At 42.8% G+C, this 18,890-nt stretch overlaps 1 protein-coding gene across 1 annotated transcript in view; it reads right to left on the minus strand.

The window, feature by feature from the left end:
* LOC147683929 (uncharacterized) overlaps nucleotides 1–18,890 on the minus strand; it is an 879,194-nt gene that overhangs the window by 766,881 nt on the left and 93,423 nt on the right. Inside the window, 2 exon segments of the mRNA XM_086942580.1 lie at nucleotides 4,362–4,471; nucleotides 4,586–4,720. Of these exon segments, the coding sequence (XP_086798706.1) occupies nucleotides 4,362–4,471; nucleotides 4,586–4,720 (245 nt within the window).

Here is an 18,890-nt window from a genome sequence, read left to right on the forward strand (position 1 = left end):
GTCAATTGCGTGTTGGAGAAGAGAGAGGCAATATAGTGTGGAGAAGCAGTTCACTGTGGTAGAGGCAGTGCTGTGGGAGGAGGCCTGCAGAGGGTCACACACAGGGCTGGCCATAATCGATTGACTGGGTCTGCGAAAAGAAACTTTTATGTTTGTTGTGGAGGGGGGTCGTTGCTATGTGACAACAAGAGTTGGGAGAAAGATGGGAGGAGGCCAGGGGGTTGATCGGTATGCTGAGGTAGGGCTGGTCACAAGGTGCACACATGCCACTCCCGTCATAAAGTTTGCTGATATGGGCGGCGGCTACAGGTCTATAGAGACAGAAGTGGCGCCTCTGGTTAATGTATTTTTTCCTGCCATGCATCAATTGGCATTATTCGAAGGCCTGCTAATATTGTATGTTTAACCCCTTCGATGCGGGTGACAAAGCCAGCTCGTCATGGGCGTTACCTGCGCTGCGCGCATGACGAGCTGGCTTTGTCACGTAACGCGGGATTTTTGAAATTTCAACGCGCAGCGGGAAAACCCGCTAGCGCGCATGCGGTTAAAGTGCTCCGTGCATTGTTCGTGTTTTGTATCCTTTGCGGAGTATGGCGTGTGCCTCACATGCTTTTTGATGTTTTTCATACTTGTTCTCTTAAAGGGCAGATTTGAAAGTACATATTTTCCAAGCCAGTATAAACTGTAAAACCCAGATGTGCTTTTACATCTATAGGAGGCATCAGTTATTACCTATTATGAGACCTTCGGCTTACAATACGTGCAGTAGGTTTGTTCCTCGCTAATTAATAACACCAGGCTGTTTCATTCCTCTGTGAAACCAAACTCAAGGCTCCTGCCAAACATGGGAACATTTACTTCTCACTTCCTCAGAAGTGGCAAAGCATCTCCATAGTGATGCATGATTAATCAGACCCTTAGCAGGCTAATCTTCCCCATTCCTCCTTCGGGTGTTGTCTGCCCGAGAAACCCGGAAGTCTTCTTAGTGGTGGGTCAGACCGAAAAGTTAATACCTGTGCTGCGAAAAGGACTGATTGTCCCCCTTTGTAAGCACTGTCCTGTCAGTCTGAAGAGCATGCATTCTTCTAGAACTCAACAGGGCGAGGGGTCTGTGATAATAGTTTATGTGTTGTTGGCAAGTGGGCACTGTGAACGCCTGCCTGTTTCACCAGCTAGCCTTAAGAGAAGGGGTCTTGGAGGAAAACAAAAGGTGCATGTGAACCATTACAGAAGTGGAACCATGTTTGGCTGAAAAGGGGCGGGGTGAAAGTTTCAATAAATGCAAACATTAGTTCGCAGATCCCAAGTGTTTTAAGTTCTTCAGGGCTTGGCACGTCATGTTGTTTTTTTTACTTTGTGCATTGATGTCCATGATTAATTGATTTGAGTTTTATTCTTATTAAGTTCTCAAATACTAGTGGGTGTCTTGGCATAAGTCAAAATAAGGCTGAGGGTAACTCGGAGAGTAAACAGATAAGCTCTGAGCAGCTTACAAAAAGTAAGCAAATGGGGTGCTGAATAGATAGAAGGACAAAAGGGAAGACAATTTCAGGTTGGGGAGTGGCTGTGGGGAGGACATAAATTGATTCTTGTATAGCGCACTACTCACCCGCAAGGGTCTCAAGGCGCTTGTACGCCTATGTATGATTTTTTTGGGAAGCGGAGCCATCACAAAAAGAGTTAGAAGATCATGAGCGGTGAACAGACTCTAATCACAAATCGCATTTAGTAGTACTTTAGTGGTACCACAATAGTACTACACAATGCTATTCACAAACGTCTGAGTGTAAATCTCCACCTCTTCTATCTTTTCTATAGGGGAGATTCTCACATATTTAACTTTACTACTAAGTTGTACATGTGAGAGGGGCCAGGGGAGTGGCTGGAAAAAGGAACATACCACTAAATCGGAGGGGTTTAGGCAGGAGTACAAGGGTTTGGGTTAGCTGGGGGGTGGGGGTTTAGGAAAAGACATACATAGGAAAAGTAAGAAGGCCCGAAGACCTGAGTAGGTAGTCAAAAACTCACAAATCTTCCCCTTAGAATTTGATTTTCCAAAGACACCCAGGGTATTTGGATTGTAGTATCTGACATGTAAGTACTATAAAAGTATTTAGGGTCATTTGGCACAGGGGCGGTTTCTGCATTAGGGCTGTGGTGCTGCGCCCATCTGAAAATTCCTAAACATTTACATTAAAAAATATAAAATAGTTCGATTTATTTAGAGATACGATTGTATCTCTACATAAATTAATGTATTTAAGTTGGGGTTGTCTGTTTTGCCTCAATCGGAAGCAGGAAACGGAAGACAGGCAGTAAATCAACTTTCTTAACGTGAAGCACAATGCAGGGCTTTCTGTTTTAAATCCCTTTATTGCCATTGGGGTCTCTAGTTGTATGCACACTGTAGACCAGTGACTCAATAAGCGTCATGGTATAGGGCGTAGGAGACTTAATCCCTGCGTGATTTCAGACGTCCGTCATTCAAAGGCGTAGATCCCACCCTTTCCTCATTAGTGAGAGTGGATGCAAGCACGTCTGATCCGGTGCCTTGTTTTCAGTAATGGTAAGTAATTGCAAGCTAATGCTGTGTTCTGTATATTGTGCCGAGATCCCTCATCACTCTTTCCTTCCCCACTGTGACACCCCAGGCCCTCAATAGACATTGCTCGCTTCTTTAGAAGTGGAGTTGCGGCATCTGCTCCCTTGTGAAATGGATCCAATAAGGAGCAGGGTTCGCTCTTGGTCTCTTGCGAAATGGATCCATATATCCAAGTCAGACCCAAAACGAGAGATATGTGCTATAGTGTAACATGTGCTTACAGTGACCAGTTCTGTATGACATCAAAACTAGCCCTATGTACATGCCCCTAAGTTAACACTGATGCTTAGAACATGGTTTGACTTGCTGGTTGAATGTTAAAAACGTCAAGGGAATGCATTTCAGCTCAATAGTTCCTCTCTTATTTTACCTGTTTCACTTAATCTTGCATTCCCCTCAAGTTAGCTATTTTATAATGTTGTTATTTATCTCTATTTTTACCGCATACTGTGATGCTTGAGCCATGGCAGGTGTTTATGAAGGGCTTTGATTGAGCTCTCAGGCGCTAAAGCTAAAGTCAAACAAAGTGCCTGTCAGTGGGTTGGCCTCTCTGCTGAGCACACAGAACAATGTTTGTGTATTCCATTTGCAACTGAAATTCTGTGGGTATGTGTGTGAAGGGGGTACACTCATGTCAAAATATTTGTAAGGCAAAAGTAAGAGAAATTAAAGTGCTTAAATTTGAGGGAGTGCAGTGCATGTTGGGGGCAGTGAAGTGACAGAGATGCAAGGAAGGGCATTTGGGGAAGAGTGAAAAGAGGATGCTGAAGAGGAAAGAATCCGAAGATCTCTATGGTGGCCAGAAATGGCATTGGGGCTGGCCACATAATACACACACTGGTCTGCCACCATTTTTGGTGACACCCACTAAGCAGGGAGAATTAATTTAAACCCAGTTGGCCTTTCCCAGAAAGCCTTGCAATGTATTTGATGTACTAGGAAACAGATCCCTGTACATCATGGGCATTTCTCATGTGTGCACTAAAAATGTGGTCATATTGGAACAGTAGTGGCTGAGGTGACGCGGACCATGTGTCAGGGCCAAGTCACCTTGCTAGAAACATTACAAACGTTACAAGCAATGAACCTTCTGTCACCAGGGTGACAGAGTATTTCTTCCATCCCTCTGGCAGCCTGGTGATCCCACCACCCAAATCTAAATCAGACGCCAAGGGCCCGATTCACAGAATGAATTTAAGACTCAATCCTAAACTTACTACTATTTTGGTATTCACAGAATGAACTTACTACTTTTGGTATTCACAGAAGTTAGGATTTTGTCTTAAGTTTGTCTTAAGACAGACTTAAGACAAAATCCTAACTTCTGTGAATACCAAAAGTAGTAAGTTCATTCTGTGAATGCCAAAAGTAGTAAGTGCATTCTGTGAACACCAAAATAGTAGTAAGTTTAGGATTGAGTCTTAAATTCATTCTGTGAATCGGGCCCCTTGACACCTTTAGAAGACAGCTTTATTCACATTACAACATGAATAGTTCTTATCTTGTTTCCAGGAAGACTTGGCTTGGTTTTATCAGTGTCCCTAGGCATTTATGCAGCAGAAAATTGAAAAAAACAGAAGTCAGATTTATTTTGGATAATTCTAATTCTTTAGTTTCATAATCTTGTCTTGAGGGCTCAGTTGAATGAAAAGATACAAATGCTGATTAAAAGTACTAACATTGTGATATGTGTGATTTTTTTTCTACGCTAATAGTTTGAATGAGCAGTACAAATCTGAAATTCTGAATCATCACTTACAGTGCAGACAGCCAGGTTCGTTGCTTTTCTGGCTCCAGCCTGTGCAGCACTTATACACAGTCTGATATTCCAGACTGTACATTTGCTTGTAGGTTGTGTAATATCCAGTCCTTGGAGGAAAATCCGTAAATAAAAAATATATATCAATATTTATGGGTAGGTCATGGAACATGCGAATACAAACATAAATTCTACATTTTTGGATAATGAAAATACAATCTCACCTTGTTTCATATCCTGCGCACCACCGCTGTCCCGTGCAGCCCGGTTTCCACACTTTGACCATGCGGGTGAAGACCTGGATGCATGATTGTCTGTGTCCGACCATGGCTAGCTCTTGCTCATGGCAAACATTTGGCCTAAAGGAAAAGGAATGAAAATATATACAGATTACAGAAGAGCAGAGAGTGTATGGGACATAGAAGTACATTTTGCTGTCCATGGGCCCTGTTTCTAAAAGCAATTTGCGCTGGTGAATCAGATGCACCAGGACAAATGCAATGATTTGCCATTGGTAGCCATTCACCGTCACCTAGAAGCCGTAAATCCATTTACTCCTCCATTATTGTATGCTACATCAGCATGCAATGTTCCAGGTACAGGGCATATGTGTACGTCCCACGCAAGGGGTGGGAGGTTGAAGTCATGGTTTGCCTTGCAACTCTGTCTTGCTTATTTCCTACTATGGAACTAGTTGGAGATTTACTCCTGCAAAGCGCACATCCTCTTCAAGGGAGGGAAGGAGAATGGAACATCCCTAACCATTGATGTGGCTGGGGGGAATGTGGTTTCTCCAAAGGAAATAGGTTTTCCCAGTGGAGGACAACAATGCGCAATAATGCTATTCGACAGCCCTGCATAGAATTGTGTACTATGGGGTAGCAATGCTGAATAATGTAGCATAGTATTCCCCATAGTACGCCTGGGAAACTAGTGCAGCATTCTAGGTGGATTCCTTCTATTTGTGGATACGGAAAAATCGTAAATCTGCAACTATGCACGATTGTATTTTTACAGTTATAAGATTTTAATTGAACATGTACATACATTCCAATAGTATCAACAGTAGTACATTATTCACACTACTACAAGTTGGATTCACTCTTTTTATGGTCGGCTTGACAGCGCAGCTGTTGCCAGACAATTATCTGAACATCACTAGAAAGGGGCTTTGGTTCTAGGAGTACATGTTTTGATTGGACAGACGTTGTGTGCTTGCCCTCCTTGCAGCTGTGATCATTTTGTTTATTTACCCAGCTGGCTAAACTTGAAATTTCAAGGGCACAGAAATGACAATTGAATGCTATTAAGGTGCCCTATACAACTAGATAATGTATGTTCTTTTTCTCTGGCAGTAGCACAGATGGGAGGAGGGCAGTCATTAATCTATATGGATTTTTAGGTCTGGCTTCACAGTGCAACTGTCACCTGACCTTTAAACCTAAACCAATATTATTCTACAGCTCTTTGCTTCCACCCAAATACATATCTGTTCCCATGCTATATACTTGTAATGCAGCACTTTACCATACAACATTCCTTTAAAGCTGACCTATTGACATGTGCTAATGTTTGTTTACTCTTGTAGCACACCTCAATCACTCTTGAATTCATGAGCAAATTCAGAGGTGAGTCAGTGGTGCAACAAGGATATGTCACACTGACTCATAGTAAAAGTGTCTGTCAAAATTTGTGAACATTTTTAATTACACTTTCGCTTTTAAGAATCTTATCTTGAGTTTAGAACAAGAGGTGTTTTGATCAGCAACTGTTAAGTACCATCTGGTTTGTTGTTTAAAGCGGGTAATGAGCTTAGTCATGCCTTTCCACATAGTCTGTTTACCCCATGTCTCTGCCTTTTGTATTTATTTATTTATTTATGAGATTTTGCCAAGCAAGGACCAGGCCCAAGGTGCATCAGCAAGCTGTGCATGAGTGACAAGCTGGAAGTATGGTCCACGCAGGAACATCACAGTGTAGAACACAAATACAATGGGCAAGATAGTAAATTTCTGTAGTTCCTGCAGAGAAAACTAGATATGTGCAGCTTCACGTCCACACAGAGACAATAAAATGTACCTTAAAGGAAAGGCTGTGTAAAAAGTATGAAATGCAGTATACAAATGGACTTAGAAAATATACTTTGAGGTGCATGAGATCACATTGTTAATTGTAATGGACAGAGATTTCCGTAAATATTTGTAGAGCAAAGAGTACTTTAATGTTGTAGACAGAGGACTGCAAACCTTCTATGTATAGGGCAGTTCTGATGTTCACAGAGGGACAATGAAAGGTTAAATTAAAGATACAATATTTAAGGAGTAAGATACATACTAAAGGACTCAGTAAAAATGGCACATATATGTACAGGAACAAGAGATGCAAAGTTAAAAGTAATGGCTGGTATGTTTGCATATAGATTGGCAAAGCAGGAGATTCCCAATGTTGGTCTCAGAAAACTGAAAAACACATGTGTATGAGGTACCAGGACTGGAAACCAATAGGGTATGGGTATCAGCAGGAGATGGAACACAGACCAGTCCAGTAGCGGCCGCTGGTGGGAGTTGTGCGGGGTGGGGAGGCGGGACAGGAGTGGAGCAGGGTGGGGGGTAGTAAACTATGGAATACGGCCCAACGGAGGTAAGCAAACAAATAAATAAATAAAATGTATTTTGTTTCATGCGCTACATCACATTTGGCGATGCAGAATGCACAATGAAATTCATTTTATTTATGTATTTGTTTACTTACCTCTGTTCGGCCGTATGCAGTAATTTACTAATGCTCCTCCACCGCCCCGCCCACCACCCTGCAGCACTCCGAGCACCAGCCGCTACTGGACCAGCCATGTTGTGAGGCTATGAGAAACAATTAGGGAGTGTGGTAGGTTTACACTTTAAGTAGTTGGGGAGATGAAGGGAGCATAGGATGGCAGCAGCCATTGTCAATCTTGAGGCTTTCATCAAGTTACTGTTTTTGAGGTCAACCTGGAAAGAGTGAAACAAGGGAGGGTTAGTGTTTGGTAGTCTCTGAGGCAAAATGCATTTCCTCAAAAAGAGTGCAGGAAAAGTGAGAAACTGCTAGTCAGAAAGTGTTTTGCCTTTACTTAATCATTAGTCCCTCAAATGAGAAATCCTTGAGGAAGTTATGTAGGATTGTTCATATGACTGCTAGTAGAAAGCAAATAATGTAGTTTATGAATGGGATGGGCATCTGGAGCCATTTAAGATTTGTCAGCCCCAATGTGATTTGGTCCAAATTGTGAAAGTATGAGTTGAGGTGAGATGACGCATGAAGGGCGGCTGCATGGGTGGTGAGGTTGATCTTGGGCAAACCAATCTGTAAGGTATTGCCATAGTCAATGAGATAAATCACTAGTGTAACAAAATTAAGGAGTACCACCAAAGATGAGGCTAGACAGCCAATATTGGTGGAATGAGACACTAGTGTGAAAGAAGAAGTCCTTCTTTGTTTTTAAGGAACCCCTCACTCACCGACCTGGTCGGTGACATGCTTCATCATCGGGGCCACCTTGACAGCCGAGTGCCGTCAAGGTGTGCTGCGACACCTGAGATACAGTGGAGCGGGTATGTGAGTGATGAATGTGAAAAAAGAAAAAAAGTCAGTGAGTTAAAAATTGTCCTGGTATGACTTATCCAAACATTATTTATTCTAAGGCTACTGGACAATATTAAAAACAGTGTATGTTGATACAATAAAGGCTTTAATAGGACCTAGTGTATCTGTGGTATGTGTTAGGTCTACATGTTTCAAACCAAAGTGGGAGTTACCGGTTTTTCTTCAGGACCAAAAAGATGTAAAAGGAGTTGGGTGGTCAGGGTACACTAACACCCTGCCATACCTGCAACCCTTTCAGGACCCTAAATAGCAAATTTGCTAAGTGGGTAAAGGTAATTGCAACCCAAATGTGGTTACAATAAAAACTGCAAAAACCTGTGAAAAGAGAGAGGATCATAAGTCATAAAGGCTGTTTACATGCCTGTAACGTAGTGAAGTGACGTAGTCCGCTCTATCTGTGAGTCATTCCACATTCAGTTAATGCGAATTATCCATAGTGCGGTGTATCAGCATAATTTCTAAATGGGAACTATTTTTTCCTAGGAGGTCACACCTATCAATATGGGTGTGAAGGTGAACACGCACATATAATTCTATATATTAAACCAGTCTTACACAAGCTAGATTGTGCGTGCCTAAGTCATGACTCTGTATGATTAGTGCCAGGAATTACCGACGTGATAATATACCAACTTGATCCAAAATCACATTTAACACAAGACAAACAACACACTACACACACATTGCCAGAATATTAAAAAACGCTCACTCCTCAATGGAGAAATGCTTGCTGCACGGGGATTGAGGGGAGAGGCTACAGAGCTCAAAACGTATTCTGTGGAGTTAAAGAGAAATGGGAACACCATAAGGTCAAGAGACAGTATCAAATACCGTATGTTCTCCTTCTCTTTTGATGAAAACGCTCCGGAAACTGAAGCGTTTCCATAAGTACAGGCTCTACTTACAGTTTCTCTGCTTGGAAATCGGCTAATAACCTAATCCGCCCCTCCGCGCACCCGTGTGGGAGAGAAATGCAGCGCCGAAGTTAAAGGCGGCCGCCATTGCGGGCGCGGAGGGCGTGGCTGGCTGGCGTCGCGTGATGACGTCACGTAATCACGTGATCGTCATACGCGTGCCAGGTTGCCAGGGGGATGTCATGTAAATAAATCCTCCGTAACCGGAGTGGGAACGAGCCGGTTGTTAGAATTAGAAAGGGGCTCATTGAAAAAAGGAAAAGGTTTTGAATGTACTCCTAGGATATGTATCACTGAAAGGGGTGGAAATGTATTCTTTCACTTAAACTAGAAGATTCATAGGGACAGAAGGCTCCGTAATCGGAGTCGGAACGAGCCAGTAGTAGGGATCGGACAAAGGGGGAACAGAATTAGGTATCAGATATTCAAACGCACTCCTTGGATTTTGTGAATATGTATCATTAGAAGGCGGTATACTGAGGGAAATATATTCTTTCTCTTTAAATAAAAGGATTCATAGGGGTTGAGGGACCAAAGGCTATCAATCCCTTCGCCTAGCAGATACTGTGTACTAAAAGCCTCATCACAATGGGGTGGATGAGGCTTACTACTGGCTCGTTCCGACTCCGATTACGGAGCCTTCTGTCCCTATGAATCTTCTAGTTTCAATGAGCCCCTTTCTAATTCTAACAACCGGCTCGTTCCCACTCCGGTTACGGAGGCTTTATTTACATGACCTCCCCCTGGCAACCTGGCACGCGTATGACGATCACGTGATTACGTGACGTCATCACGCGACGCCAGCCAGCCACGCCCTCCGCGCCCGCAATGGCGGCCGCCTTTAACTTCGGCGCTGCATTTCTCTCCCACACGGGTGCGCGGAGGGGCGGATTAGTGAGAGAAAGGTACTGCTTTGTTAGGGTTTGGTAGTGATGGGCACTATGGGGTAATTGAAAAGTAAAACACACAGTGCTGCAATAATGGATAGAGTCACCCCTGGAAACCTTTACCCCATTGGTTAGGGAGTGAATAGGAGTTTCCCCAAGGTTGGCGCTGGGCATGAAGGTGACATCTTCCGAACCCTTGTCAGAAAGTCCATGACCCATAAGGATCAGAAGAAGGACAGTCTGAATCCTGAAGCACAGCTATGCTTGTTTGCCTTGAACCCAGGACCTCAGGATTCACTTGATGTGTCAGTTGGCTGAACTCCTGTTTCTGCTACAGGGACACAACAAGCGTCCAGGGAACTCTCTCCTTGCCACTGCCCAGCTGGCCAGTCGCAACTGGATCTGCCCTGGACTTTCCTGCTGTCCTTTGTTGGAGTGAGTCCCAACCTCAAGTTGGTGACTCCCAGGTCGGGATCCTGGGCTGGTATTAGGGTGTACTCTACCTTCCCACACTGCAAAAGCTGGGACTTAGTAACTTTTTGCTAACTTTCTGCCTGGAAAACTGATGGAGACTGGGATCACCATCAAAGTTGCAGCCAGTTTCTAAGTCCGATCAGACAATGCATTATTGATGCTTAGCCGAAGACCTTCTAGGACACGGACGTCAGCTACTCTGAATTTTCACACATTTTTGGATGACTACACCGAAACCCCATGCTTGAGCAAAGCGGCGTAATGGAGCCTCCACCTCTTGCCCCCCAACTACTCATTGATAACCACTTTTTCTGCACAAAGTTTCTAAGTGACAATGTAACCTTTCCATTAGGACAAACCTGGTCCCTGTATCTGACACACGCTACATTGGGGTCGGCCATAACTTTTGACTTTGACCCAGTCTTGCGCAACCAGATAACCGTGGTTGACGCATTGTGCTCTTTGGCACTATTTTTACTTCAAAGTTTAAACATTCATATCTCCGGTTGTACTTATTGCACTTTTGTCATGTTGGTTTTATTTTTTTCTGCATTGTGTTTTCACTGTATTACTGTGTTGAACTAAATATTTACACATACCCTTGAAATTAAGCCTAACTGCTTTTGTGCCAAGCTACCACAGGGTTAACACAGGTTTAATTAGTGACTTTGGAGGTTCATCTTGGCAGGGATTGTGAATATTATTTGAGTTGGGTTCTCAGCCCCTCAACCAGTACTCCCATTTCCTACACTTGAGCTGTAGGCACAGCTGCCTGTCCTCCGCATAGTGGAGGTATGAGATGCCGGATTATCAAAAAGAGGTCCAAAAGGCTCCATGTATATGCTGAAAAGAATACTAATGTGGAATAAGTGCCCTAGGGAAAGCCAAAAGAGTCTGGCTCACTTCCCAAATACATCCTGTTATAAAAAAGAATTAATACAGAAACTGCACTATCAGCATGGTGTGAAACAAAGGATACATCACAATGTCCAGCAATAAAATAGAAACCACATCATATGAACAAAAATACCACCATTGTGCCATAACAATGAACAGTGACTTTTACCCAAAAACTAGTGACTGGACCTGTTTAACAAAAAAACAATAGCACATTTGAAATTACATATGCAACCTCTGCTTGCCAGAGTAAGTGGCCTTGTAAAGATAGAGGGGCACATGCATCAACAAAAATACCGATCGCAAACGGCAAGCTTTGCAGAATCTGCCCCTTTGCAAACAGTATTTTTGTATTTGGGATGCATCAACCCAAATGCAAATTTACAATTTAAGTAATCGCAAAATTTGCGATTACTTAAATTGTGAATGCATTAAGGGAATCGCAAATTGCAATTCCCTAAATGCAATGTATGATGCAATTCCAAATTGCAAATTCGCAAAGAGGGATCGCAAATTACCATCAATTTGAACTTGATGGTAATTTGCAAAAACTGTGAAAAATGCACTAAAGTGCATTTTTCACAGTTTCATGTTACACACACACATGCCCTTGGGGCATGTAAGTGCGCAGTATGTGGTAACATCTCAATTTCATGGGTGCAACAGGGTGTCCTTTTGGCACCCTTGCACTCTTGAAATTGCATGCGCAATTTGGGAGTACCTATTTGGGATTCGCAAATCCTGACTTTGATGCATGTGGCTCTTAGTCCTCTACTCCTTCCTGCAGGAACATTATGGACACAAAAAAAATACATTTTAAAATGCTAGGGAAACCAGGCCATGAAGTTGCTTGAATAAAGATATTTTACAAAATGTTGACTGGCATTTTTAACTAGAGCTGTACAAACATATATGGCCACTTTGGACGCAACACTTTGCACGAAAGGGGCATGCCATGGGTGTTCCCATGCTACATCCATGGCTTCTGCTGCATTTCCTGATTGACGAGAAATCGTAAACATGGAAATGCGTCGAAATGCTACACCTCCCCAGGGGAGGCGTAGGAAGGCGCAGTGAGGAGAAATATTTTAATTTCTCCTCATTTTTTTCTCTTCCTATGCATGCTGCATTCTGCAACACACATAGAAAGAGCAAAACACCTCTTGTGAAGAGACACCTACAAACATCCCTGTGTCGCAGTCACCCTTGCACATTGGTACAAGGGTGCCTGCATCGGCACAGGGGAGAGCACAGGGAACCGTCATATCGTTGTAGATATGATCCATCCCTTTGCTTTGGAATTAAAGCAGAGCGGGACAGCCAAATGGCTGGCGGCACCGCGCTGCATTAATTCCTTGTAAATAAGGCCCCAAGATTTTTAAAATATGTGCAACGTACAACAAATGCAACCGGGTATGAGGCCTAGTCATGACAACTTTAAAAAACTTTGGTATGTGAAATATGGCCCAGTTATGTTATATTCAACATATTCGTGCTAATTAAACACATTATTTGTTAATTCGAAATTCACATTTACAGTGATGCTATATTTCCCCTCAATATTCCAACATACATCCATTCCAGCCGTTGCAGTCTCTGTGTAAAATACCTTGGACACGTGTTTTTTTCAAACAACTTGGAAATTTGATGGGACTGGTAACTCATGTTATACTTGTCCCACTAGAATTCTTGAGATTTAAATATTGTAGGCTATGGTTAAATATATCTGATGAAATATCCAGGTGATAAAATAAATGGTGGTGTGGTAGACAATACCAGAGGTGAGCTCCCATAAGTAAAAATGCCTTATTCCTGAATGAAATCCGTGGTCTGACCACTGTGTACAATTTCTTCTAAAAAAAGACTGCCTACAGAAAATGACCTCTCTCTATTAATGAGTTAGGGATTTTTATTTGGCCAAAAGGCATTCTGTCGGCCAAACAACTTTGAGGTGGAAGAAACGTGGCAAAGATTTGTCTGAGTTTCAGGTCAAATTGTCTGAAATGCTCTCAGTCCAACACTGAAAACAATATTCAATGAAATGTCTTTAGAAACCACCTTAAAATGTGGATTAGTCAGAAAAACCTTCATCCGAGACCATACCTATCAACAATGTAATGCTAGCCAGAGGTCAGGACCAGAATACCTCAACTCCACAAAGCAAACCACACAACATTCCCAGTCCCAACTCAAGCAATTATAAGGCCTAGTGGTGGGCATTTATGCACAGCTGGAGTTGGTACAGAGTGTTACTTTGCAGACAGCTGCGACTGAGGTCTTATCTCAGATGTAACTGTCCTCCTTATGTAATATTAGCTTAGTGCGCCCTCTCCTTGACCTGAGATCCTTCTTTCCCACTCTCCATCCTTACCTGGTGTAGTATATTAATCACCTCTATAATCAGACAGACCAGCTGACCAGGGTAGTCTGTATGTATACAAGTGATCTGAAGTATGTGGAAAGAATACATGGCATTACAACACATACCATTACAATGCATACTTCTACAACACGGATTTTACAACACAATTATGTAATGCCTGCCTTGTAATGGATGTTTCCCGTTGGGAAGCAACATTACAGAACTTTGGAAATACCAATTCTGGATAGTATGGTGAACACAAACCCCAACCATTATGAGTTTTGGGGTCCAGAATCGGGGGGAAAACATGCCAGACCCAAATTTTATTAAGTTCACGTGCTCATGTTTTCCCAGATTCCAGGCTGGGCTCTGCTTTTATCAGAAGCAAAATGCGTATGGAAAATCATTAAGTTTTGTGAGGTGCATTACCTGCACCTGGGAAATTTTTTATAAACGGTAGAGATTGTATACCGTGGGGATAACACTCCTCCCAACATACAGTGGTGCTCCTGCTAACATGGAATATTATCACATGAAAGAGTTGCAAGAAACAATTGCAAATGTCATCAATCTTTGCACCCACAGAATATGCACTTTAAAAATGCAGAACTACCTGAATTCTGTAATGCTTGAATCAGAAACTCATCGGAGGTATGAACATAAATTAAAGGACCTTGAACAAGAGCATTTACTGATTTATGCAGTTTTGCACAGAGCAAACTTGGCCCAAGGGCATTAGAGCACTTTTTGTAAGGACTAAGCAACTTAAATGAGAATACACAATTTTTAGGCGCGGTGAAAGTAAGTGATGTGCACAGGATCACACGACGGTGAGCGGAGGCCGGGTTTCGAACCTGGGGCCTTATGTATGAACACATTTTCCCATAGACACAGAACGGGTAAAACCCTTTGATACATCTGCCCCTTGGTTCCTTACTTCCAAGTTCAGCAGCGTTAGCTGTCAGTCACATTTCGGCCTTGAGTATTTGCCCAACATTATGAAATTCCCAGCGAATAATGAAATATTCAAAATGCTAAAGTCAGGAACATTTTGAACAATTACAATATTAAGTTAAGTGGGTGAATTAAGCAGTTTTAGAGATCAGAGACATAGCGGATTGAATGATGTATCTTCAATAAACAAAAAACACTCAGTCTTCCTGAACTAGAAACTTTTAACCCCAGGGTAAAGCTTGTTTGAGTCCTTTTGTAATCAATGCAGCAAATGTATTTATATGTATGAAAGTCGGGGACTTAGATCAACACATAATCATTTTTCTGTTCAGCTTTCAGTGACTGCATGCTGCTGCCAAGTTTATACATTGAAAGTTACTTTGGGGTTGCTAGCAGTAATGTTCCAGGGATGTCAGGGTGTTTCATGTTACATATTATACAAATGCTGGGTGAAATGAACCATTGCCTGGAGTGAACTCTGATGACTAAGGGACTTATTTAGAGTCTGGCAGATGTATACCCCATCACAGCATGCAGATGTCACGCCCCCTGGTGTTATTGCATTACAGCCTATGGCACTTGTAATATGGCGGATGGGATATCGGACACGTTTTTAGGGAGTATCCACTCGCAAAACCCGAAACAAGGCCCTTACGGCCAGATTCATCAAGCTTAATTGCGCTCGCAAAGGGCCATATTCTGAGAATCTGGCCTTTTGCGAGTGCAATTTTTGCATTTGGGATTAATCATCCCAAATGCAAAATTCGCTAATAAAGAATTCGCACATTTGCGAGGAATTGCATTTAAGGAATCTCTATTTGAGATTCCTTAAATGCAATTCATGAACCATTTTGAAATTGCGAAATCGCAATTTTGGGCCGCTATTTACCGCGAGGTCAAACCTTGTGGTAAATAGCGAAAACTTAGAAAAATGCAGATGTTAGTGATCAATGCTTCGAGATGGCAGCATTTATTTCTGATCCCAAACATGTGGAATCTACCAATAGATAGCTCTCTTACATCGTGCTTACTGCATGATAGTAGACCCTACTTCAGTCTTGATTTATTACAGTGTAGTGTGAAGTCCAAAAAACTTCAGAATCAGGAATACGAGCATGAAATGCTGCCTTTTCGTATTTAACTTGTGTTAGTATTACCACATTTTCAGTAACAACTCAGAATGGGAGGCATTTACCACACCCAGTACACACATCACCCAGCAGAGCTTGCATTTGAAGGGTGCTGTAAACAGTGGTGTAACAATAGCGCCTCAGCCCTGGCGGTACAAGGGGTGGTCCCCGAGCTCCAGGCGGGACCCTCCAGCATGGCATGGGTGTATAGCTGAGGGGGCCACCAACATGTACTGTGAGGGGGGGCCTTCAAAATTCGCTTCTCACTGGCTGTAAATAACCCATCAATATCTGCACCACTCATGTTCGGGTCATAAGCATCCTCGACAGGTATGACTGTTGTCTAAGTACCTCAAGTGAGTTACCCATTACTGCACAGTGTCAGACTGAAAGAGATGATTGGAACCCATCTAGGTTTTTACCTTTGCACTGAGAACACATTCTGCAGCAAGAAAACATCAAGTGGAACACAAGAGTAATGTTGAGATTGTTTTTGAGAGGCTGTAGGGGTGAATATAGGGATATTGTTGCCTCAAAATCTTCAGTGCAAACCCACATGGCATCTGTGGAAGCTGTTTTGTAGAACTGTATGAATCTCTGGGAGTCAAATTTTATTTAGACATTTTTTGGGATGCTTACTATTTTTGAATGAGGCTTACCCCCAGTGCTTGATTAGAAATATATATTTTAGGTCTAACTAGAAAGTGATTCTTTCATTCAAGAACTCTCCATTGATCCATCAGCATCTTTTCATGTGTTTATAACTCTGATGGACTGCCTTGGCTCATATTTACAAAAGTGTCACACAATGCAGCACACTCCGTTGCGTGAGAGGGAGCGAGCAGGAAAGCACCATATCTACTAAGGTAATCTGCTAACATATGGCCCTATTTTGCTCTCTCCCTAGCACCGGTGCACAATCAGGCTGCCTAGAGCCATGCACACAATTTTTTACACCACATATTTCCACATCCTGTGGAAAGCAAAGTACTGGGAGCTCGCTGGAAGTGGTTACCATTTCTCACCTGATAAATCTTTCTTGTGCAATGAGAGGCAAAAGGGATGTATCATTCAAATAATCAATTTAAAGTTCATGTAACATAGTTGGTCACAAAATAAGGACCAGGAATCGATAACTAAAGTTATGTTGATTTATTACAAGTAAGCAATCAATGCAAACCAATGCAATTCAAGCATCCTAAAGATACAAAATTCAAAAAGGAAATGTAAATCGGTGAAGTAAATTCAGTTTCAATAGCGTTATGCAACAGACGCAACCACAAAAATATAAATAGTGGCAAACAAACTTGATGTTCCTTAAAGAAACTCCAATTCTCCTTCCCTAATATCAATAGATTCTAAAGTCATCTATCCAGAACTCTAAGTATAGAAAGAAGATGATTCAGAATAAAAAGATGTTAGGGAAATTTTAAAAAGCCAAAAGATGTCATCTTGATGAAAACTTCAGTAGAAGTCTTCTAAAACAGGGAAATAAGTGTTGGCATAAAGCCACACTTATGTAAGAATAAGTAAAGCTGAGAGGTCTGTAACTCTTAAAGTCCAATGGGATCTGCTCCAACTTCTAACAGTGCCAACACTAATTAAAACACACAGATACTTCATCAGCCATATCTCACACCACCCCTCCAAGGACCAATGGTGTTCAACTACACAAGTACAACCGCAACATCTTCAGACTTTTCCATCCCAAAGAACTTGGATAGCCTCAGGAACCTTGAGTTTCCATCTGTTCCTGATACCCGATGAAAAGGAGGCTTCTTTTGCTCATTAAATTGTCCCATTCTTGCCAAGATTTCTCTTCTCAGGCCTCACTATCTCTAATACTCATAAGGTATTTGGTCACAAAACAACCCCCTCGACGTACTCAGTGAGTCACGCCGGGCCCACCCCAGAGTTGACGCAGGACCCGTTTTCAGTCACAGAGTTCAGAGGTAGCAGGCATCAAGTCAAAAGAGCGGGAACCCCCAGGGCAAAGGGAGAGTAAAACACTTATCCGAGCATAACACTAATTAACTCTTCCCGCTATCCGCTGATATGTGTCAGTGGCATCCTGTTGGAACCTACCCACTCCTGAGAGTGGCAGGGCCAAGACCAGAGTGGAAGCACGACTTCAGGGCTCCTCCATGTACCCCAAAGGATATGGCGTCAGCCGGGTGATGAAAGACCACAACCTGAAATACAAGCTAACTAAACCTTCTGGAATCCCAAAGGGGGATCGTCCATCGACGTCAGGCTTGGGTCATCTACCCAATGACAAAGACTCAGAGGAGCCAGTAACTCGCTCCTTTCTTGAGGCCCAGCTCCCATCTCTCCATGAAGACCTGCAAGCAATCAAACAAGATCTGTCAAATGACCTTAAGAAGTGCGTCGTAACCTAGAAGCTATCAGAGACCTGGACTCAGCCATTGAAGACCATGAAACGAGCCAAAACGAAGAAGTGGAACAGCTAAGACAGTGGGTCATCTGCCTTTGTGAGTAACAGATTGAGTTGCCAGCCCCTGCCGAGGACCGGGAAAATAGGTTGAGGCAAAATAACATCCACATTAAAGAAGTGCTGACGAACACAGATGGTACAGACTTAGGTCTCTATGTGAGAGATCTCTTTCTCCACATACTAGAGGCTCCACCGGACAACAAGATCAAACTCGACCAAGTACATTGAGTGGGTTTGCCAAGATCAGAATCTGCCCCTCCAGCCGACGTCCTAGTTTGCATTCATGACTACCAGTTAAAAGAAAGCATTCTGCACATGGCCCAAGATAAACACCCAGTGCACTTCAAGTGGCACAAGCCTATGATGTTCCAAGACTTAGCAGTCATAACTTAGCAAAAATGCTGCGACTTTCCTCAGTAACCTCTCACCCGCAGAGCATTGGCATCTCTTATTCCTGGGTCCACTCATTCTGGCTCATCTTCCGTCTTGATGGCAAACTGCTAGCTTGAATTCAGTGGCAAATTGAGCAAGGGACCAACGTCTGGGCATACCCTGCCAACGTAGGGCGAACAAAGCAAACACAAGGAGATGATGGACGAAGCGCTGAAACTTTTCAGACACTCACTAACCGGTCAAAGCCTGGGTTGAATATATCATCATTCTTGAGCTCACTTTGCCACCTCAGTTCAAACCCAGCTATATGCAGATCAGTTGTGACCCTGTGCCTCATGGGACCAGTCCAGACCGAACTGCCAAGCTAGGTCTTCCCTGAACCGGAAACAAGCATCCTGGGAACCGTTTCTGGGTAACACCCTTC

Source organism: Lissotriton vulgaris, chromosome 11, assembly GCF_964263255.1.
Source record: "Lissotriton vulgaris chromosome 11, aLisVul1.2, whole genome shotgun sequence".
In the NCBI taxonomy this organism is placed as follows: Eukaryota; Metazoa; Chordata; class Amphibia; order Caudata; family Salamandridae; genus Lissotriton; species Lissotriton vulgaris.